This window comes from Marmota flaviventris, chromosome 12 (assembly GCF_047511675.1).
Source record: "Marmota flaviventris isolate mMarFla1 chromosome 12, mMarFla1.hap1, whole genome shotgun sequence".
NCBI lineage: Eukaryota > Metazoa > Chordata > Mammalia > Rodentia > Sciuridae > Marmota > Marmota flaviventris.
Genome location: NC_092509.1, coordinates 97,155,323 through 97,179,328, shown reverse-complemented (window position 1 = coordinate 97,179,328; position 24,006 = coordinate 97,155,323). Strand labels below are relative to the sequence as shown.

Sequence of the window (24,006 nt, the reverse complement as noted above, 5' to 3'; positions counted from 1 at the left end):
TTCGATTCTCAGCACCATGTATAAATAAATAAAATAAAGGTCTTGGGGCTAGGGTTGTAGCTCAGTGGTTGAGCACTTGCCTCGCATGCATGAGGCCCTGGGTTCAATCTGCAGCACCACATAAATAAATAAACAAACAAAGAACATGTGTCCATCTACAACTAATAAATAAATAAATAAATAAATAAAGGTCTATCAATGACTACAAAAATACATATATATTTTTTTTAAAGTTAAGCAAAGCTAGGTATGGTGGCACATGCCTGCAATCTCAGAGACTCAAAAGGTTTAGGTAGGAGGGTCTTAAGTTCAAAGCCAGCCTCAGCAACTCAGCAAGGATCTAAGCAACTAAGTGAGACTCTGCCTCAAAATAAAAAGGACCGAGGATATATCTCAGTGGTAGAGTATCCCTGGGTTCAATCCTCAGTATCAAAAAAAAAAAAAAAAGGACAAGTGACATCCACATCAGTATCTCTTTATACATGTATATACATATAAAGTTGAAGTTACAAAATGCTAACATTCATTCCACATTGAGATTTTTCTCAAAGTAAATCTAAATATAATAGTAATACTTCTAAATACTTTCAAAGACTATAAACTCTTATTGAAAACACAGAGACTTTGGTTTCCAAATAAAAAATAAAACAGACCACTTTCCTATTGTTTATAATTTCAAGTTAATTAATGATTCTAATATTCACTTATATCCAGTGAGAAATGCAAGAACAAATAATACCATATTCTCAAGGTAGCATTCACAACTAAAAACCACTTTGAAACATATCCATGGTATATTTCTTTTTAAGAAGTTATAAAATGTGAGGTATAATACCTGAACTTAAAATATAATTGAAATCTATACTTGCTTTAAAAAGGGTAGAAAGTAAGTCCTAGAAAAGGGCATGAGGCTCTAATTAAAATTGGACCAAGTATCTCATGATATTTAAGGAAATAGAATATAAAGCATATTATATGCCAAAAAAGCTAAAAAATAAACAAACAACAACAACAACAATAGAATCTTATACTCTGAAATTTTATACACAGAAAAATACATATATAAATGAATTCAGTATAAAAGATCTATGCTATTCAGGTACAGAATATAATAATATAGAAATAATGCATTCATTAGTTTGCAACATATAATTTCACTGATTTGTGTAGAAATGCATTTTCTTTTTAGAAATAAATGGGGAATAAAAAAATTATCTTCCTTCACTGGATTTCAAATCAAAATCATCAGATTTCAGCCTTTATGTTTAAAATAGCCTAGTGTTTTAACTGTTAGGTGACTAACAAATGTTATGATGAAACTTACCTATATGTTAAAGAGAGTAGGTAAAGCACATCTCATTAAAAAACATATCTTCTGTTCTAAGTTAATTTTGCTTCTAAATCAATCAAAATTACAGATCAAAAGAGTTTCAAAAACTTTTTCCAAACATACTAAATATTCATGCTAAGGGAAAACAGAAAGATGACACCACTTATTATGTTTAGGTAGTAAGGTATTTATTATAGAAGAAATATCAAACAACTATCACATACTGAAGTCAAAATCTAGTTCCAATGCAACCTTATCTCACCAATATTGATGAAAACACTAGAAGTTTATCCCAACAAAAACTGTAAGATCTCTGATACAAAACTATGGTGTTATTTAAAGATGCAATGTGAGGCCTTTAAAAGCTTTTATGAGTTTTGTTTAAGTAAAGAAAAAAGCTGTCATTGAAACATTTTTGCATACACATACACACAGGACAATACACTACTCCCCTTCCTTGGCAAATATGACAAGAGTATTATGGGCAAATGAAACAGGAAAATCTCAAAGACTCAAGATAAGCAAATGCACTGTAAGGAAAGTAAAAATACCCAAGGAATATATCAGATGGATATCTATTTGCAGTAAAAATATAGTTACATTTTTAACTACAACTAGGAACTGCTATATTAAATTAGCAAATGCACACAGAATATTAAGAATTCTATGGTTCATAAATACTGTGTAACTCTTTATAAGGAGTCTACCCAACCATTTTATATTTTTACTAATATATCATGTTTTCTGTATCAGAAATTACCTGTATATGAAGGTTAATAAATCTGACCCCAAATATATTCAATTTGTCTTCCTAATAACAAAACATGTTGTAATGAAGTATGATATTAGGATAAATGGTAGTTTAGAAGAGAAAAAAAATCTTTATAATTTGGGAAGTAGATAAAATGCAGTTATAATTCCTAATTAATATACTGTTGCCTCTTTATTAAAATAAATCAAAAAACAGTTTACTAATCAGAAGTGGAATTATTCCCATATTATACCTTTTGGCTATGGCTTTAACATCATAATTCAACTGGTCTACTCAAATGTATAATTGTTTTACTTAAAAATATATATATACACACACATATATATATACACATGCATATATATCCTATTCTACGGCACAAAATAAGGAAGTCTTAAAAATTGTTTTGCAAATGAAAAATATGAGTTACACAAGATACTAGTTTTCTCCAAACTTTCTAATAAATTTAGATTCCTGGCTGGGTGCAGTGGTACATGCCTGTAATTCCAGCAACTCAGGAGGCTGAGGCAGGAGGGCTGCAAGTTTAAAGCCAGCCTCAACAACTTAACGAGGACCTAAGCAACTTAGCAAAATTATGTCTCAAAATTTTAAAAACAAATAAATAAAAAGAGATAGGGATATGGCTCAGTGGTTAAACTCCTTTGAGTACAAAAAATTTAGGTTACCCCCCTCAAAAAAATTTAGGTTACCAAGTGAATTTTTTTATTTTTCTTAACTTACATGAATTGAATGGGAAAATGTCATCTTTGTCATTTTTAGTTCTCATGTATTATTCCAAGTCTACAATATTTTTTAATGTAAAAATAAGGTATTCCTTAAAATTACATTAATCTTTGATTAAAATGCTTTATTTTTATCTGTTAAGTACAACTTATAACTTTTATTTCTAATTTTACATTTATTTTATGGTGTGTTTATGAAGGAAACACAAAATAAGCAATACAAGTGCATTTATTTTCACAGGAAAATCAGTAATTTTAAACTGTGAAACACTGCCCTCTATAGGATATTGTTTTAGACGATATTGAGTCAAATAACTTTAAATCAATATAAGCCAGTCAAGGAATTTGGATTTTCATACCTTGTTCCAGAACAAAATTCTGCTGCTCTATAAAATTCTCTTCTAAAACAGGGTTATACTAGAGAAACATCTCTTTTAAATATTCTTCAACCTCAATAAAAGTCTCCTTCTCTTTGGTTCACACAAAGCTCAATTTGCAGTTAAATATGCCATTAACTTTCATGTTCCTACACAAAGATTACAGTATTTAACAAAGTTAATCTAAATTAATTTACACAGAATATACCTGAGAAAACATGGACAAAACCCCTATTAAAAAAGGACTAAAGACAGTAAATTCAGAATTCAATTTACATAGGTTCTTAATCCAATTTTCTATTAATTGGAAGCTATGACCGGGGTAGCTATATAAAGCAAAAATAAGCAGAAGTGTAGTACATTCAGGTATTAAGGTAACCTAACCAAACTGCACTTCTTCTTCAACCCTCCCTCTCACCACCTGACACACAGCCAGATGAGTTAAGTACTGAATAACTTTTAAGGCATGCTTTGTGCTAAACTTTAGTGCTAAATCTTAGGTGGTATGGTGGGAATACAAAAAATTCAGCAAGGGCCTTGGTTCCCAGGAGCCAATGGTCTGGATGTCATACTATCAAGAATAACAGTTAGATAAAAAAATTTTTCTGATTTTTTTGATACTGGGAATTGAACCTAGGGGTGATTTACCATTGAGTCACATCCCTAAGCCCTTATTTATTTATTTATTTGTTTGTTTATTTATTTATTTTGAGGCAGGGTCTCACCATGTTGCTCAGGGCCTTGCTAAATTGCAGCAGTTGGCCTCAATCTTTTGATCCTCCTGCCTCAGCCTCCCTAATCACTGGGATTACAGGTGTGAGGCACCACACCCAGCCTGAAGTTCTTTGTGAGATGAAAGTTCTAATACCTGAGAAAATAAAATTTAAAGAATTACTCTCTAGCATAAGGCAACTAGAGGAAAGAAATCCAATTTAATATTAATACCTGATAACAAAAATTGATTATGAATGACAAGAAAAAAAATATAAATTTTGACAAAAATAATATTTGCTAATTATAGTTTAAAATATAAATTTTGAAAGTGATGATTATCTTTATAAGTATAAACTATATGTATGAATTTATCTACTCTGACTTTAAATGAATTTTGTAGGAAAAAGACAGGCAGATGATGCTACAAAAACTAACACTTATTTGGCTAGCAGAACAAAAAAGAGCAGAATGTCAGTTCTCCCATTTATGCTATTTATTTTCCTGAACAATACTCAGATAAAATACAATGGATGCTTATCTAGGAGTTATCAGACCTGTAAAGTAAAAAGAAATGAAGTTATCAATAAGATTCTGAGTAAACATTAATAATTTCAGGAAAGAGAGTCAAAAACTTAAAAGGAAAAATCAAGAGAGTAATCAGTGAAAACTAAGGTATTGTTTCTGTGAAACACACAGAAAGCCCTAGAACCTCCGGAGTATAAAACCATTTTATTTACAATGTACTGTGCTCCCTCTAGTGGTCACAAGAGGTTTTACTACAGGTGTGAAGAGGAATGGATGTGAGGAATGGAGGTGAGGTCAAAAGAGAAACCAAACACAAACTGGAAATTAACCTTCCTCTGTATCAAATGTTCAACTTACAAAGAACACATTTTGGAAAGCAACAAATTAGAGTTGACTGTTATGCAGGCAGAGAACACTCAGGAGTAGAAAGATACTTCTAAGGAATAGGACTGAATGAGTGTACAGCAAGGCACTTTGTGAAGTTTCATTTTATACTCGTCCACATTGCTAATTTCCATATGTCTGTGTTAGCATCACTAAAATATTATTTATTGGACAATGTGAGAAATACCTATACCTTTTCACAAGTTTTCAATAAGTGTTTATTTCCCTTCTTCTTCAGAGTGAAGGCTATAATCCTTATGATAAACTATACCACGTACCCAACCCCACCTTATTTTCTATTTCTCTACCCTTCTTTCCCATCCAAATTTAGCCCAGGCAGGTTCTACAGCACACCAGCTATAATCCTACCACAGAGACTCAGCCTGGCTGTTCCCTCTACAGTCTATGGAAAGTTCTTAATACATTTTTGTCACTGTTTCAGTGAGCCTTCCTTGATTATCATATTAAACACAGTAACTCCAAATTATAAGCTCTTACCTTTCTTTCATTCTTTCCATAGCATTAATCTCCTTCTAATACATTACAATATTTACAAATAAGTATATGACATATACTTATTTTTCTTATTACTTATCCTTGCCAGACTGTAAACTACCTAAAAGCAAGGATTGCTCTGCTGTGTTTACCAATGGCTGTATTTCCAGACCCTAGAGTTACAACTAATACACACTAAGTGTAAAATTAATGTGTAGAATGAATAAGTAATATCAATGACACTTTAACAGGTGTTAGTAAAAAGAGGGAAAACTTACTTTGTTTTATGGAATGAATCCCAATTCTTGAATCCAAAATGAATCTCAATTAAAATCTTTTTTAAAAAAGAAACAATCTATTTTATGGAACAAGTGTTGGTAATTCTAGAATTGCAAAATAAAGCCAATTAAGATCTTTTTAAAAATTAGAGCAAAATGTCTCATTTTATATTTGGCTCAACATGAAATAGTAATCTTTTACAGATTGGGATAAATTTTAATTATATATCCAAAACACATAATATTGTCTTTTAAACAAATCTGGAAAGATCAAATTTTATAAAAAAAATGGTACCAGGCTGGGGGTGCAGCTCAGTGGAGAGTGTTTGCAATGCCCTGAGTCAGATCTCCAGAAAAGAACCACTAAAAAACCAAAACAAACAAACAACAACTACCAAAACTGGAAGTCATCACACTATGGAACAACAACCTCCTCAAAAAAAGCCATGAGGGGCTGGGGATGTGGCTCAAGCAGTAGCGCACTCGCCTGGCATGCGTGCGGCCCGGGTTCGATCCTCAGCACCACATACAAACAAAGATGTTGTGTCCGCCGAAAACTGAAAAATAAACATTAAAATTCTCTCTCAAAAAATAAAAAAATAGCCATAAAAATTATCAGGTATGATCTAGGAACTACAGGAAAAACCCCTGATTCTTCAATTTGGAAAACATTCTCCTCTTCCAGAAGTGTTATTATGTTTATCAGGCTATTTATTATTTTCCAGAGTAGAAAATACATTAAACTTACTACATGGCTTACAGCTTAGTGGTCCTACTGTATGTGTCAATACTATTTATTTACAGGCAAGGCTGACACTTTAGCACAGGGTTACTTCATGGTTCAGGACATTCACATTAAAAAGAATCTTAATCTCCCAAGGGACCAATGAGTCAATTAAGTAGCAGTAAAAACAAGGTGACTGGGATGCAATTATTTTCCAATTTCACCAAGGTTTTTACAAAACTGCCCTTGCATATTCATCAAAACTCATGAAATTACACATTTAAGATTTTTGCATTTCAGTGTATATAAACTTTACCTTAAAATAAACTCCTGTAAACAGAGAACTTAAGTTAGTAAATCTGCCTTTCACAGTGGTCAGCAATTCTGAAACTACTTTCTTTTCTAGGCTGGAGCAAATAAGTTAATATATTGAGGATACTGGAAGCCAGGTTTTTGTTAAAGAAATGAGTTACAAATATAGAAAGAAGGCAAGAACATACCTGACAGTATCGGGCTGGAAGTTAAAGGTATCAACATGGTTTTTAATAAGTAAGAAGATTAATATATAAGTATTTGTATAGAATATACATGCAACAGTTTCTGAGGATGTGTCTGTACATGCTATTTATTTTCCTGAACAATACTCAGATAAAATACAATGGATGCTTATCTAGGAATTATCTAGGAGAGAGTTATCTAGGATGCTTATCTAGGAGAGTGGTGACATTGAATGGGAGAGCAGTGACTGAGATTGGGGATCTCTGATGACTTCATGGCTGTGGCACACCTGCAGCCTAGGAATGTTTGTGCAAGGGTAAAGGATGCCTAGCTGCTATGGTAATGCCCTGCCCGAGGAGGCTCTGTGCAAAGGCCTTATCAGCTTTAACCTTGATCTCAGGCACATAGCTTCCAGGGATAGAGGAATTCTCATGTAGACAACCTCAATATTTCACCAACCGTACTACTCCTGAGCCTGCCTGTTTAACAGTAACTTTAAACAGTGGGCCTCCTTGAGCACTACACAAAGCTCCTGACATTGTACATTGTAACTGTGGAAAAGCTGCATAGATGTTTCCAGTTCTGTAACTTTCCTGAGTACAAAGAATAATGCTTGCATAGTCTTTAACCTGATAATGAAACATATATAAATAGATGTAGAATGTGGTCATACTTCATTAGGGAGGGCACCAAATCTAGTGACTGGTATCTTTACAAAAGAAAGGAGAGGGAGATTTGGACACAGACATGGGAAAGAAAACCATTTGAAGACAGAGGCAGAGACTGGAGCTAAACCACAAGCCAAGGAATGTAGGGTCACCAGAAGCTGGAAGAGGCAAGGAAGCATTCTTTATAACCTTCAGAGGAAGCGCAGCTCTGCTAATACCTTCCACTAGACTTCTAACTTCCAGATCTGTGAGAGAATATATTTCTGTTGTGAGTTTGTGGTACTTTGTTACAGTTGTGGCAGGAAACTAATACAGCCTGGCACATTTTGAGTCAGAAAGCAAGAAAATGCTCCAAGAATGTCGACATTGATCAAAAGGATGGGGAGGAACCATCTCAAAAGTATCCTAGTAGTCACATAAATTATTTTAATGGATTATACCCCATTGAATAAAATAGAAATCCATGATTGTAAATTCATAAATACAAGAATATTGGGTAAGGCAATCCACCATGGGTCCTGACTGTCCCTTCATATTCTTATTCAGTAAACAAGGCCCTTACTACTCACCACCTGGGCCATTTCTCAGGATTGTGTGTACAGCATGCCACCTTCAGGGATGAGGTAATCTCTCTTCAACCCCCGACAAAGCACAGGTTTACTTCCACCAGCTATAAAAGTGGTGAATTCCACAACTCAGTGCTCCTTCCCTATAGCATAAACTGCTGAGTATGCAGGAAACCAACCAGGCCTACCTGTGTAGACCCTGAAGGACTTGGGGGACATGAGAAATCAATGCAAAACAAATGAAGCTCACACAGCTTGCCATAAGTCATGAATAATAAAGTCCTTTGGCTGGGACCCAGGAGTCATGTACCTTCCGCCAGCATTTAAGAAACAGTAACAGGCTAACTTGGGTTACAAATAGAGTAAAATGTCGGACTTTCACAGTTCTTGACAATGAATGAGGGAAAAGGGAAAGTCACTCTTGCAGTTGAATGATATATAATAAATGCAGAAGAAATAATGGAGTTTGAAAAACATTTGTGAATATTAGGTGAACTAATACTTGAAATCTTGTTGGAAAAAGGATACTTACATAGTCTCAAAATGTGTCCCCACAAATTACTCATCAATTACTAAGGAACTTTTCAGAAGAGATATCCTGGACACCACTATTAACCAAGTGATCAAAATTAACATCACCAACACTAGGACAAACAGGTATGTACTTCGTGATACTGAGGACATGAGGCTTTGATATTCTTCCTAAAAATGTACATACTGAATCTAATTATAAGGAAATATCAGGCAAATCCAAAATGAGACACATTGTCCAAAATTGGCTTATATTGTTCAAAAATATCACAGTCAAAAAGGAAAAGGAAATCAGGAGAAATATTCCAGATTAAAGGAGACTAAAGAGACAGGACAACAAAAATACAGCTGAGTTAAACCATGGACCAGAATTTTAGAAATAACTATGAAGGATATTATTAAGGTAAATGATAATTTTGAATATGGACTGTAGATTCCACAATAATGATGAATCAAAGTTAAAATTCCTGATTTAGAGGGCTAGGATTGTGGCTCAATACAGCACTCGCCTAGCACATGCGAGGCCCTATGTTCAATCCTCAGCACCACATAAAAATAAATAAATAAAATAAAGGTTGTGTCCAACTACAACTAAAAAATAAATATTTTTTACAAATTCCTGATTTTGACAATAAAGACATTTATATAAGAGAAGACCATTGTGCTTAGGAAATACTGAAATATCTAGTGGTAAAGAAATATGATATCTCTAATTTACCTTGAATAGTTTAGAAATATTATGTATATATGTGTTTAGAGAGAATGATAAAGGAAATATAACTGATGAATGTAGATAAAGGCCATACAGAAGATCTTTGTACCTATGAAACTATTTATTTATTTATTTATATTTATATATGACAGTGGAGTGCATTATAATTCTTATTACACATATAAAGCACAATTTTTCATATCTCTGGTTGTATACATAGTATATTCACACCATTTCATGTCTTCATACCTGTACTTTGGATAATAATGATCATCACATTCCACCATCATTAATAGCCCCATGCCCCTCCCTTCCCCTGCAACCCCTCTGCCCTATCTAAAGTTCGTCTATTCCTCCCATGCTCCCTCTCCCTATCCCACTATGAATCAGCCTCCTTATATTTAAAAAAAAAACATTCGACATTGGGTTGGAGTTGTGGCTCAGCAGTAGAGTGCTCGCTTAGCACATGCAAGGCACTGAGTTCGATCCTCAGTACCACATAAAAATAAATAAAATAAAGGTATTGTGTCCAACATATGTGTGTGTGTGTGTGTGTGTGTGTGTGTGTACACACACTGAGCCACAACTCCGGCCCTTAAACAACATATTAATTTTTAAATTTCATTTTTATTTTACTTAATGAATCAAGTAATTCATTAAAGAACACTAATGTGCCTTTGGTTTTGTATGGTTTACTCAAGTATATGTTCAATAAGTGAGATTTAGATGCTTTCACAAAGAGTCCTTAATACCTTCTGGATTTCCATAAGGAAGAACAACCTGACCATATGAAATCTGAAAGCATTTGTAAGAGTCATAGTTAATGGGATTTAACTGAAGGTAAGAAATTATAACTTCTTTCATTTATCAGAATTTAAATACTCAAATACTTTCAGAGGCCAAGGATCAGAAAGAACCAAGTCATAAATCAATCAAGAAAAACTGAGATCACTGACTAGGCCTAATAAGTATTCTATCTAAAGACACTCATATTCAAGTTTTTGTCTCATTTTTTAAACACCGTGCCACATTTGTTCAGGCTGAGTTCAGCTCAGGGGGCATGTATTTTGACCACTGAATTTCAGATATGAAGCCTTTAGGGCATTTATAATATATACTATCTGTGGTATTTTATGATAAAATGGAAAAATTTCTAAGAATAAATTCTCAGTGAATATCAAAAACATTAGATGATTTAAATTATTTCCAAAAGGCAGTCATATCATTCAAGATATCTTAAGCTGGCTCCTTCTTTGTACTCTTAATTAAGATACACTTTAACATGTCGTACTACCTAATCTCTTAAGGTTCCTAGCAACTCTGAGAGTTTAAGATTCTATGACTGCTGGAACAAAAACATCATACTGGTAACAACTACATACCCATGAATTTAATTATTATAAAACAATGAAAATTACTGAATTAATCCACCACTAAAATGTTTGGCCTAAATATTTTCATTTAAAAAATTCATTTGCACTTGTTTTCATTACGAAGCAACCTCTATCATGCCTAATACCATTAACCACGTTTTAAAATTATATATATATATATATATATATATATAAAGAGAGAGAGAGAGAGAATTTTTTTTAATATTTATTTTTTAGTTTTTGGCGGACACAACATCTTTATTTGTATGTGGTGCTGAGGATCGAACCTGGGCCGCACACATGCCAGGAGAGCGCGCTACCGCTTGAGCCACATCCCCAGCCCTAAAATATACTTAAAAATAGAGGGCTGGGGTTGTGGCTCAGTGATAGAGCTTTTGCCCAACATGTGCGAGGCCCTGGGTTCGATCCTCAGTACCACATAAAAATAAATTAAAAAATAAAATAAAGGTATTGTGTCCAACTACATAAATAAACAAATATTTTTAAAAAATAGAATAGCAATCCATCTTTATTAAATTCTTTTGGGATATTTTCCAATAAGAACACTGGAAAGATAGGGTATAGTGAATATCCAATGTCCCCAAAGCTCAAAATAACCTCTTATTCCACTGGATTCCCTATCATTTGTATTTCTGTTTCTCTATACTATTAAACTTTTTTTTATGTTTTAGTGTCTCCATTATACTTTACATAATAAGAGAAAACATGTCTTATTTGTCTTTTATTCCTATCAAAAAATATAGGGTACAGAAGGGTACTCTAAAAAAAAAAAAAAGAAAAAGAAAAAACAATCTCAGAGAAATTTTTCTTTCCCCAAGATAATAATGAAGACCTCAAGAGAAACACTTTCAAATTCTAAAATGAACTGAATTCGTACATGATTGACTGAAGTTATCATACTTTAAAAAAATTCTCTACATGCATAGCACATAAAAACCCTGGGTTTGATAATCCCCAGCACCACAACAAATAAATAAATAAAAAACAAAACAAAACTCCATTCTATGTCAGAGAAGTTGTCAGAATCAGTAGCTGATTATGTTAATATTTAAGCAATAATTTTCTCAGAAAATACTGCAATAACTATACTCTTTTGAGGAAGTAAAATTTCAGTACATTACTTAACCCAAAGCTTAGTTTTTAAACATTTTATCTGAGAGAAAGATAAGGTTTTGCCAAGTATGATGTCCAATTAAGTCTTACCTGAGGATTCCAACCTGGATCTAATGTTTTAACTACTGCGACATATTCCTGCATTGCTTGACTGGGGCTCAAGTCACCAAGTGCTTTCCACGCTTCCCTACGGTACAGAAAATCCAAAATGACCCATCATTAAATATGTGAATAAAGCAAAGTATATTACTATTTATTATTAAAAATTTACATACATATTTCAAGGGTCTGGTAAATAGAGATAAAAAGCTATGCATAAAGGAGAAGCCCTCTCTTTTTGCATTTATATGGACCAACAGCAATACAAATCTTATCACTCCAAGTAAGGAGACTTCTTGGAAATTTTTCTCCTAATTGCCTTCTCCCATGAAATTTTAATAAAACAAATAAGCTGAATATCTGTTGAATTTTCAAAGATCACAAACCATTGTAACCTAAGATTTTAATCACTTCTCCAAATACAATTTTCATCCTTATTAAGAACATATGGCCTATAGACCAACAGAAGTAGTTCCCATCTTATGAATTAATATGCTTATGGCATTTGGCAGTATAGAAACAAATCATCACAAAAGAAAAAATATTCCTTCGGAAAATGCATCAAGCTTCTTAGTTAAGATTCAAGAAATCACCTTCCCCTTCTGTTTTCCATAAGCTACCACAATCTGATGTTGAGGCCTTGGTTGGAGATTTCAAAAATGAAGGGAGGTGAAGCAGAATTAAGAATACTAATGATAAGCAAGGAAGGAATTTCTGATAGTATAAACACCAAGAGTAACATTTTAGTCCTGAGTATCCTTTTGAGTCAACCTTTTCTTTTTTTTTAAGCAGGCTGCTAAGACAGTCCTTCTTCTTGGTTTGACCCTCCAATTTTCTACATCCAACCACGGTTTCTTAATTTTCCTGATCCTTTGAAAAACAATCCAGTCCCACAGTTTTGTCACGACCTTCCTGCTCCTATGATGAAGAAACATCTTCCTGAGGCTTTCTAAATTTATTTCTACTCAATCTCTTCAGAGTTAATTGTTTACATTGAAACACTTCACCCCTAACAGTATCAGCTTATGTCAAACACAGGAAATTTTTCATCAATACTATAATACAGAGAACAAATAGTCAGACTTCCCTGATTGTCTCAACAATGTCCTTTATGACTTTCTTCACCCAGACCAGGAGCCAATCAAGATTCACATAGAGCAATGAATTTTATTTACTTTAACCTTTTTGACTTTCATGATGTTGACATTTCTTAAAAACCATTTTCCAAAAGTTAAAACCAATTAAAAATGTTTCAGAACCAATTTAAAGTTTTTTTTAAAGCCAATTGTTTTGTAAAATACCCCTCAGTTTGGGTTTGTCTCATTGTTTCCTTTACAAAAATGATTAATCATGATTATAATCAGGTTTAGTATTTCAACAAGAGCAATATATAGGTGACATGTCCTTTACAATGCATCACCCTTGGGGGAAACATGATGTTAGCCTGTCCCATCACTGATAAGATTAATGAGTTAGTAATGGCAATATCCACAAGCTTTCTCTTATAATTAGTAAGTACAAGTATTCTCCTTCATAATTAATAAGTAAACTGTGGGTCAGGTTGTGTAAATATTGTTCTTCAATAGTTTTCCATATAATGTTTTAGCATCAATGATGATTCTTGCCTGAATTAATTATTAGGATAGCTGTAAAATATAAACAGTTCTTAATTCTAAAATCAACGGTCAAACAGGCAATATGTAGAGAAAAATAATGGTGAAGTTACAAAATTTCACAAATTTAAACAAAAAAATCACAATAAAAGTTTTATCAGGTATTCCCTAGAACAGTAGTAAATTGCCAGGGAACTGCTTGTCATAAGCAAAGAAAACTTGTACCAGAATGTAAATCAAAGCACTGCTTCCTTTATTGTAAATTTCCTCCTTCACCCTGCCCCCCAAAAAAGCGATATAAAATATTCTACCAGAAAAAAAAAAAGGTTTTATTTGAAGAATTTGAAGAAAACCTATAACTAAGGTTCTCTAATATATGCAACTTCTCTTTTTTCACATAAACCAGGAAAAAAAAATAAGGCCTCATATAAGGAAACCACTGAATTACAAGTGGAAAAAAACCTGGGATGAGTATAATCTTTATTTATTCAGAAAAGTGGAGTTAGTCAGGATCTGGCTTTGGATTCCCACCTTCTTTCCAAAAAAATTATGATAAAAACTTTTTTCCTGCGGTGTAGGTAGAACAAGGAAGAGAACAGTGCCAAGAGAGCCAAGGGGTTAAAACTGATACAAGGGAGAAGAGTTCAAAATGGGGATTGATCCTACTATTCTCCTCAAGGCTATCCCCTTGGCTTTCTCTCAAAGATGCCTCCAGAGGGGCAGAGTGGTGACCCCTTAGAGGCTGTACAGTAGCAAAAAAATTTTACGCAATAGCTCTGATGGATATTCTCACACATACATTTCCTATGGACAGAAGCACATTTGTTGTGAACTACTTATATTCCAACGTCACTGCATAAGAATCCTTTAGAAGTCTTAGCTAAAAGAAGATTCTTTTAATCCCTCTCCCAATTGCCTGTCATTATCACAGTCTACAGTAGAGAGAGATTAATATAAAAATAATTCTTTAATCTGCTCACTACTTTCTAATTCCTAAACACCTAAATCATTTCCATCAGCCTCATTAAAGAATCCAAGAATTTCTTACCATTTTTGCTTTCCTTCAAAATCAAAGAAGCCTGGTTTAGGAGTATTGCAATTTCCAACTTTGACCTAAATGAGGAGATTAAAAAAAAATTAAGAACTTATTTTTCAAAGAAATGTCAAAAACTTTCTTTTCGAATTTGTTTAATAACTATGGATTCGAAAATATGCATCTATATAGAATAACAAAATTTAACATTTTTTGCAAATGCAAACAACAAACCAAACTTAAAAATACACATAGCTTTAGCTAACTATAAAAAAATTGTTATCTAATACTATATTTACAAAACACTGTGGGTGACAGTTTCATTCCTTAGAAGAACAATTATAAGGCAAATTATAAAATAGATTATGTAGTCTTTCTCAACACTATAATAAAGAACTTTTAACAAATTAACAAACTTTAAAGTTCAGTTTTTCAAGAATCCATTAAAAAATATTGTTTCTTTATGCTGATTCTTATAATGCTACTTGCATCCCATCTCTCCCGAATTCCAGGATAAAGTGTACTACTTTTAAAATGGCCTATTATGAAATTCAACAATATGAATTTAGTGCCAAAAGCCTTGCAAAAAATTTCAAGTGTTCTCAACAACAACAATATAAATTCTATCTATTCCACAATAATCTTGTCAATACTTATTTTTTTTGGTCTTCAAATGACATCAATGGCTAAATTACAGATTATTTTCATTATGAATATGTACAAATGAAATTCATACAAATGCAGAATTCACCATGCAGTCCATGACTGCCACTGCAGAATCTCCCTTCCTTATGAACTCTTAATAGCATTTATTCTGTATATCTCTTGTGGCATTTTGACATTTTCTACTGCATTAGGAAGTTCTGCGTAAAGTCTTGTCTTTTTATTAGAACACAACCTCTAAGAAACTATTCTTAACTCACCCATAGCAATTATCTACTTCTCAGGGGCATTCCTGATATTTCTATTATTCTTGCATAGTTGCATTTTGCTAAAATTAAACTGATGCCTTTACCCAGCCATACTGATCTACTCACTGCCTTAGGGATTTTTAGTTCTGTGTTTTGCTCATATTATTTCAATCTTTTGAAATGCCTTCTCTTCTTCCCTAGGTTTTCAAAATGCTATATCTCCTTTCTGTCTTGCTCAAGGTTCAGATTCTAAGAACCCTTTCAGTGTACAATGATCTTATCCACCTCTGAATTCAGAAAAATTATCACCTCTCTCATTTCCTGAGCAATTAATCTCATGGCCCTCTGGCTGTTATTAAAATGTATGCTTTTATAGAAGCAGCCCTGTTATGATAGGCTGGAGGGAAGAAAAGGTGAGAAAGTAATGCCTGTCTTGAACAGTCTCACCATAGACCAAACGCGTGACTTGAGTTATTATAAGTGAACCACACGATAATCCTGCAAGGAATGACATTACAAACTCATTTGATAAATGAGGAAAAAGAATCTCGGGAGGGTTGTCTCAATTCACATGTTAGCAAATACTGAATTAATAGTCAGGATTTGAATCCTGGCCTGTTGGATTGCAAAGTCCAATATTCCTTCACTACATCATTCTGCCTTAGGTGTTACAGAAATGAGGCTTCAGTTCTGGTGTCTCTAAAATCAAATGAATTATTGGATTGCCAGAAATATGGATAAGATAAACTATATAAACTATAAAACATCTTAAAAATAACAATTATTAATATTTTTACATTTTTGTCTAAATGTCATCCAGAAACAGAAACCAATGCCAGTTATCTGTTCTTTCTTTCTCCAACAGTATTAGTCTCAGCTAGACACATGGTCATCCAACTGAAATAGTATATGTGGCCATGCAACTTCTGTCTAGGTTTTGGGAACCGGATGTGTACGAAAATTATAAAAATATCTTCCTTATAAAGAAAAGGGGCTTGTTATCCCCTTTCCCTTTGACTTGATTAGAACATGTATATGGTGATGGTGACCCTCTCTGGCCATGGGAAGAGGAATCTTAATTTGAGACTTTATGGTCTTAAGATCCCTTTACACTATTAAAAATTAAGGACCCCAAGGAGCTTTTGTTCATGTGGATTATATCTACTGATATTTACCATGTTAGAAGTTAAAATACTTAAGATATATTAATTCATTTGAAAATAACAATAAACCCAATGCATGCCAACAAAATAAAAAATGTTTTATGAAGAATAACTATATATTACTAAATTTTAAAAAAATAGTGAGAAAAATGGCACTGTTTTACATTTTGTAAATCTCTTTAAAGTCTGGCTTAGTTGTAGTCTCATATTTACTTCTATATCCAATCTATTGTTATGTGTTGCTATGGTTGAAGTTTATAAAGAAAATTCAACTTCACATAGATATGTTGTTAGAATACTAAGAAGTTATTTTGATCGCATTTTCAGGTAACTGTGGATATTGTTCTTTTGATATTACACCAAAATTCAACAACAGTAATTCCTTTAAGGTTAGCTGTAATGTGGAATCTGGACTTACATCAATGAATTTTTCACACTGTCTCACTGAAAACCATTGGTCTGATGTACACTTTTTGAATTGATCTTTTACCCACACGTGTTTTGTAACACTGCCCTGTGAAATGTTTAAAAAATATAGTTCACTGAATTACGCAGATTTTCCAAATGTTGATGTATTTCTTTGTACATTAAAAGTTCACAGGGCTGGGGTTGTGGCTCAGAGGAAAAGCGCTCACCTAGCATGTGTGAGGCACTGAGTTCGATGCTCAGCACCACATAAAAATTAAATAAAGATATTGTGTCCACTTATAACTAAAGTATAAATATTTTTTTAAAAAGTTCACATTCATTATTCTCATTGCTTTTAAAAAAAAAAATTTTAAGTACTAGGATGCTGTCAAGCTCATGGCAGCAGATTTTCTAAACTTCTAATTTTCTAGAGGGTTTAAATGTTATCATTGGCAACAAATATTTTCAATTGTTTTCCTTAAAGGCAAGGGCTCATTTCTCTCATTTTCAAGAAATTATATGCCAAATAACCAAATATGAATACACACAGTTTATCTGTCAGTTGTTCTGTTAAGTAAAAATGATTTTCCATGGTAAAAAGTGGGTAGTTTAGTTTGCAACTCAGAAATCACATAAGTGCTTTTCCTCAAAACAGCAACATATTCTGATGCATCAGAGGTGCCTTGGGTGTACCTCCCATTTCATCACACACAATGTCAAAGAGACTTGTACTCAAGGGTTAATTTTTTTTAAAAACACCAAATGTTTTTTTAAATTATAGGTGGACACATACCTTTATTTTATTTATTTTTTTATGTGGTGCTGATGATCAAATCCAGTACCTCACATGTGGTAGGCAAGTGGTCTACCACTGAGTTACAGCCCCAGCCCCTCAAGAATTAATATTAAATAAAAACAAATAATATACTTGAGTATATGGTGTTTAAAAAATACACATGACTATTGATAACAGTTTGCTATCACTGCTTTGATTCATACTAAGGAATCGGTTGTTTTATTCAACATGACAGCATAGGAAAAATTCAACAATGTCTTAGTATTATTATGAAAATAATTTTGACCTTATGAAACCCAGAGCATGTCTCAGGAATTCACAGGGGTCCATGGACCACAATTAGAGAACTGCTGCCTTAGGGGATGATTGAGCTATAAGACAATAAGCAGAAGTCCCTGGATGATCTCATGAAAGAAAGCCACCCTACCAACTCTGGATCACCTACTCTAGATCATTTTCTGAGATAAACAAAGGCTCAGCAATTGACCCTGTATCCTAACTGACATGGAAACTTTTCTAACTCCCAAGTTTAAAGAATAGTTCTGGATCTAGAAGACTGAGAAAACATAACAGCAGTTTCTGAATCATTTATGAAGCAGGGATATGCACCACTTTAACACAGTATCAAAATTCTGTTCTCTAACATAGGTAGGTAGGTATGGTAGGTGCGTGGGTAGGTAAACAGATAGGTAGGTAGGTAGGAAGAAAGAAAGGAGGAAAATATATGTAGTGCCCTTGAAGCAGAATATTTCAACAAAGGTTGCCAAGAACAAATGCCAGGAAATCGAGTATGCTTAAGTTAAAGGAGGATATGCAGAGTATCTTTGATTCTGCTAGTAGTGGAGGATCTTTGTTGGGGTTTCGATATGAGGTATCCCCCAAAGCTCACCTGTGTGACAATACAAGAGGGTTTAGAGGAGAAATAATTGTGGTATAACATTAATCAGTGAATTAATCCCTGATGGGATTATCTGGGTGGAGGCTGGAGGCAGATGGGGTGTGGCTGGAGGAAGTGGTTCATAGGGGGCATGGCTATGGGGTATATATTTGTATATGGCAAGCAGAGATCTCTCTTTCTCTCTTCTTCTTCCTGATCATAATGTGAGCTGCTTCCCTCTGTCACACTCTTCCACCAAGATGTCCAGCCTCACCTCAAGCCCCCAGGAATGGAGCCTGCTGTCTATGGACTGAGACCTCTGAAATTGTGAACACCCAAATAAACATTTCCTCCCCTAAAATTGTTCTGGTCAGATCTTTTACTCGCAAAAGAGAACTAGTTGTCTAAAACAATCTTATCAAATGAATCCAACAGGAATTTGAAATTTTCACTGCCTTTCATTTCACAGGTATCAATGAGTTATCTTCTGTTGAGAGATTGCAGGCTAATACACAGAGGAAGCAAAAAACTATTAAATGATTTGATCTTTTTGAAACCTAATTAAAAAGATAATTTTGAAGTCATAGTTTATCTGAGACTAAAAGAGCTAAGATTTTAACTAGGTTAATTTAGATCTCTGCCTGAGAAAATAAGGTTCATCTCTTAGCTTATTTTTATCATCTTCCTGCCAACAATCTTACCTCATTTAGCCTCCAAAATGGGATGCTAATCCAAGTAGAAAATGTCACTTTGTAAGAAATTTCGATCCATCTTGCAGACACTATATCAGGCTTCAAACTTCATTATTCTACCAAAGATGCTATTTTGGGGGGATGGGGGAATTGAACTCAGGAGCATTCAACCACTAAGCCACATCCCCAGCCTTATTTTTTTTTTTTAATTTAGATACAGGGTCTCACTGAGTTGCTTAGCACCTTGCTTTTGTTGAGGCTGGCACTGAATTCACAATTCTCCTGCCTCAGCCTCCCAAGCCACTGGGCCAAAGATGCTATTTTTAACACTGTCTCAGAATTCTGCTAGAAATAAAATTTAGGAGAGACTGATTAAAAATATGTGGTCCAGTGTCAGATCTAACATGCATAATCTTATTCTCTAATAATGAAGAATTTTATTTTCAAATACAAAATAGCCTAAACATAGACTATAAGATTACATTCTTGGAAGAATGAAGGACAATATTCCTTCAGACTATCTGAATGAATTAAATACAACAGAGATAAATGGTGGCCAACTAACAGGTGTCTATAGTTCACTCATGACTTAGAAATCAGTACTTAACAATAATGACATCAATATCAATAAATAAATATCCAAAGAAAGAAAAAGATTGTTTCCTAGAGAATCTGGAGAAAATTAGCTTTATACTGCCCAGAGAAACATCTGTCAGACATGCTATATATAGGTCCTAGCGTAATGTTGAGTAAATAGTTGTCAAATTTACTCAATAGTTTCTTTCTAAAGTTATTAGGATAAAGTAAATGCCCCCAAAGAAAATAAATATCCAGAACTCTTGCAAGAAAGCTACTTCCAAGGCAGGCCAATTGTAGGACAACTTTCATTCAATACTATAATTTATACCATTTGTACCTATATCTCTCAAGTCACATTAATTAACATTCATAATCATCCATCTTCAAAATAAGGTTCATCTCTATTCAGTACATTCAGCTTAAGAAAACAGGGGAACCCCCTACAACTAACTACTTTATTAAAAACAATACATAGGGTACATGGAAAAATATGTCATTATACCAAGATGCAAAAAGAAAATTAAGATGTTGTTAATAAAAATAAAATAGGCTATAATCCAGAACTTCATTTCATCCAGAGTTCCAAAGATCCAGAGTTTTCCTGAGCTGTAATTTAACTCATTATCAGTCATTTTTCATGTGTTTAAATCTAGATTCCTCAAGTACTTTGTAAGCCTCTTAGGGGCAAGCATCATGATGCTTTTGCTTCTTTGCATTATTTGTAGACATGACATGAAGATGTTGAAAAGGGCTGGGGTTGTAGCTAGAGCGTTTGCCTGGCCTGTCTAGCACATATGAGGCATTGGGTTTGATCTTCAGCACCACATAAAAATAAATGAATAAAATAAAGGCACTGTGTCTATCTACAACGTGTGTGTGTATATTATATATATAAATATGTATATAAATAAATGTATACACACACACACACACACACATATATTTAAAAAGATAAATAAAACCCCAGCCCAGTGGCACACACCTGTAATCCCAGCAGCTTGGGAGGCTAAGGAAGGAAGATCATGAGTTCAAAGCCAGCCTCAGCAATGATGAGGCACTAAGTAACTTAGTGAGACCCTGACTCCAAATAAAATGCAAAAAAGGGCTGGGGATGTGGCTCAGTGGTTGAGTGCCCCTGAGTTTAATACCCAGTACCAAAAACAAAAAGATGCTGAACTAATATTTGTTGACTATGAGAAAGTGATTAATTTTCCTTCTGGTAACCAATCAATGACTTCTTTGAATAAGAAACTAAATGTCTTTTTTTATTGTTGTTATACTGACATTGAACCCAGGGGTACTTTACCATTGTACTACATCCCCATCCTTTTTTAATTTTTATTTTTGAGACAGGATCTCCCTAAATTGCTGAATGCTGCAATCAGCATGGCCAAACTGATGGTACCAGCGAGGGACAATGGGAAATTAGGAAAGAAAGACTCACACACAGATATGAAGTAAATAGCTGAGATCAGGTGGAGCGCTGCTCCCTGATGGTGGAGCGTTGCTCCCTGATGGAGAAGCAGATCTAAGAGTTAAGCCAGCAATTTTTATTTATGTATGTCTCATTATCAGGTTAAAGAACATGCAAGCATTATTCTTTGTACTCAGGAAAGTTACAGAACTAGAAACATCTATGCAGCTTTTCCACAGTTACAATGTACAATGTCAGGAGCTTTGTGTAGTACTCAAGGAGGCCCACTGTTTAAAGTTACTGTTAAACAGGCAGGCTCAGGAGTAGCACAGTTCAAAACTGTAAATATTGAGGTTGTCTAGCATGAGAATTCCTCTATCCCTGGAAGCTATGTGCCTGAGATCAAGGTTAAAGCTGAAAAGGCCTTTGCATAGAGCCTCCTCAGGCAGAGCATCACCATAGCAGCTAGGCATCCTGTGTTCTTGCACAAACATTCCCAGGCTGCAGGTGTGCCACAGCCATGAAGTCATCAGAGATCCCCAATCTCAGTCACTGCTCTCCCATTCTCTTTACTGCTCTTCACAGCTGAAGTCCCGTTAACTGCTGAGGTTGGCCTCAAACTTACCAAACTGCTGTGTCAGCCTCTCAAGTTGCTGGTATTAGAGGCATGCACCACCATGCCTGGCTTAAATGTGTCTTATATGAGTACTAACACATTTCCATATTTCCAGGTAAAGTTCAGAACCTTAGAGTTAGGAGTTATAATCTAGATCTGACAGATGTGTCTATATGACTCTAGGCAAGGAGCCTACTCTTTGGTAAATGAAGGGAATTATCTCATCTGGTGTTTATAGCTCTAAAATTTTTATGATTTTACCTAACAGAAACATATTCAGCCAAAACATAATTCAAATTATATTTAAGGTTTTTTAAAAAATCACAATCAATGTAGTAATATTTTATTTTGTATTGCAGCACCTTATTCATTACAATCCTGTTATTCCCTTAGATCTCAAAATATTTTTAATAACATTACCATATTTACTTCAATATGTCCCTTTGGCAAGAGTAAATGAATGCTAAATCTTATTTTATCATCCTCATTTTGTAAAGGTTCCGAGGCTGGTAAAGTACAAGGTCACTGAGTAAGAGAAGACACAGAAAAACTGTCATTCTATGTCCAGCTAAGTAAATAGCCCTCCTGGCAGACAGATCTTTTCCATGTCCAGAATGATGCTAACAGCAGTTAATCAAAACACACACACACACACACACACACACACACCCTTCATTTCGCCTAGCCATTAATCATGCACGTTGGCTATCAGTTTTTGGAGGAACACGACGACCCCCTGTGTCTCTTGCATCCACCTCTTCCCAGCTTTACCTGCTTGTACCTGGCATACAGGTATAAGAGCTGCTCTCTGCTGGCCACCTGAATCAGGCTCTGGAGGTGCGCGGCAGCCTTCTCAAACAGCTCCGCCAGGTTCCTGGACGCCTCGGTCTCGGGGTTCTGGGGGGATTCCACATCCCCGGAGTCGTCGCCTGAGCTCAGCTCTCCACCGCTGTCGCCCGTGGTGGCCCCCGCGGGCAGGAATGGTGTGGCCATGTCTCCTCGCTCTGTCCGTCCCTCTGTGGCTGGGCCGCCCGGCTCAGACCCGAGGTCAGGCCGGCTGGGGCCCGGGCCCACCGGTCTGGGAGCGCAGCCGGGGCTCGACTCCGCCCCCGGCTTGCTCACTCCGCGCTCGCTCACCCAACTCGCCGCCTGGCCACCACGACTGCCCGGGCGTGCAGGGCCAGCTCCGTTGCCCTCCGCTGCTCTCCCCAGTTACCCCGTTCTCCTCGGGCTTCACTCAAATCCAACAGGGTGCTCGGGCTCACTCGGGGTCCCTTCAACGGCGCGGGGTTCCGGGGTCGCCTCCACGGGCTGGCGGGGGAGGGCGGAGCGCCGGGCGGCGTGAGCGCGCTTGGGCTCGCGCTCGCGGTACGCGCCACAGCCTGCGCCGCGGCCGCCGTGCGCCTGCTCCGCACTGGTAGGGGCGGCATGGGCGGTCCCGCGGCGGGCGCCTCCGGCAGAGGTTCTCGTGGGGCCCCCGGCAGGACGTGGCTTGGAGAAGCCGTCCTGGGTCGTCAGGGTATCCGTTTATCATTTCGTTGAAATCAGCGGTCACCAGCGCGGGAACCTGCAGTCGGGAGAGGCCACTGGGGGTAGGGGACGGAGGCCGTCCATTTAGTAGTGCAACGATTTGAGCGGAGTCGCGGGAAACACGTAGACGAGGATAAAGGTTCCGCGTGCTTTCGCCTACCCGGGATGGTGTGCCCCAGGCGCCCCCAGACAGGCGTGCGTGCGTGCGCGCGTGCGCAGCCAGGCCCTGAAAGTTTGGCTCTTGTGCATTGCTAGGTGATGGGACCTTCGCTGGCCTACGATATGACAGATGGGTCGAATGACTCCCCTCTACGGCTTCTTTTACACACTTGTGGACCCCGCATGTCCAGGGGCTCTGAGAAGAGGATTCTGGACCTTCATTAGCAGGGTCTACGGAGCTAGGCCTCCCCTCTGTGCTTTGCGGGCACTTTGGAGTGAAACCGAAAAGCACGTTGTCATTCCCCGAAAGGAA

The 24,006-nt window shown here is 35.7% G+C and overlaps 1 protein-coding gene across 2 annotated transcripts in view; it reads right to left on the bottom strand.

The window, feature by feature from the left end:
• The window catches only part of Acbd6 (acyl-CoA binding domain containing 6), a 153,023-nt gene extending 129,694 nt beyond the window's left edge, over positions 1-23,329 (bottom strand). Inside the window, exons 1-3 of one of the 2 annotated variants that reach the window (XM_027935061.2) lie at positions 22,776-23,329; positions 14,564-14,628; positions 11,894-11,990 (exon numbers count right to left, since the gene is read on the bottom strand). In XM_027935061.2, coding sequence (XP_027790862.1) covers positions 11,894-11,990; positions 14,564-14,628; positions 22,776-22,997 — 384 coding nt within the window. In that variant the 5' untranslated portion in view covers positions 22,998-23,329. The remainder of the gene's footprint in view (positions 1-11,893; positions 11,991-14,563; positions 14,629-22,775) is intronic. The other variant, XM_027935062.2, reaches the window with a different exon arrangement.
• Positions 23,330-24,006: the final 677 nt, after the last annotated feature.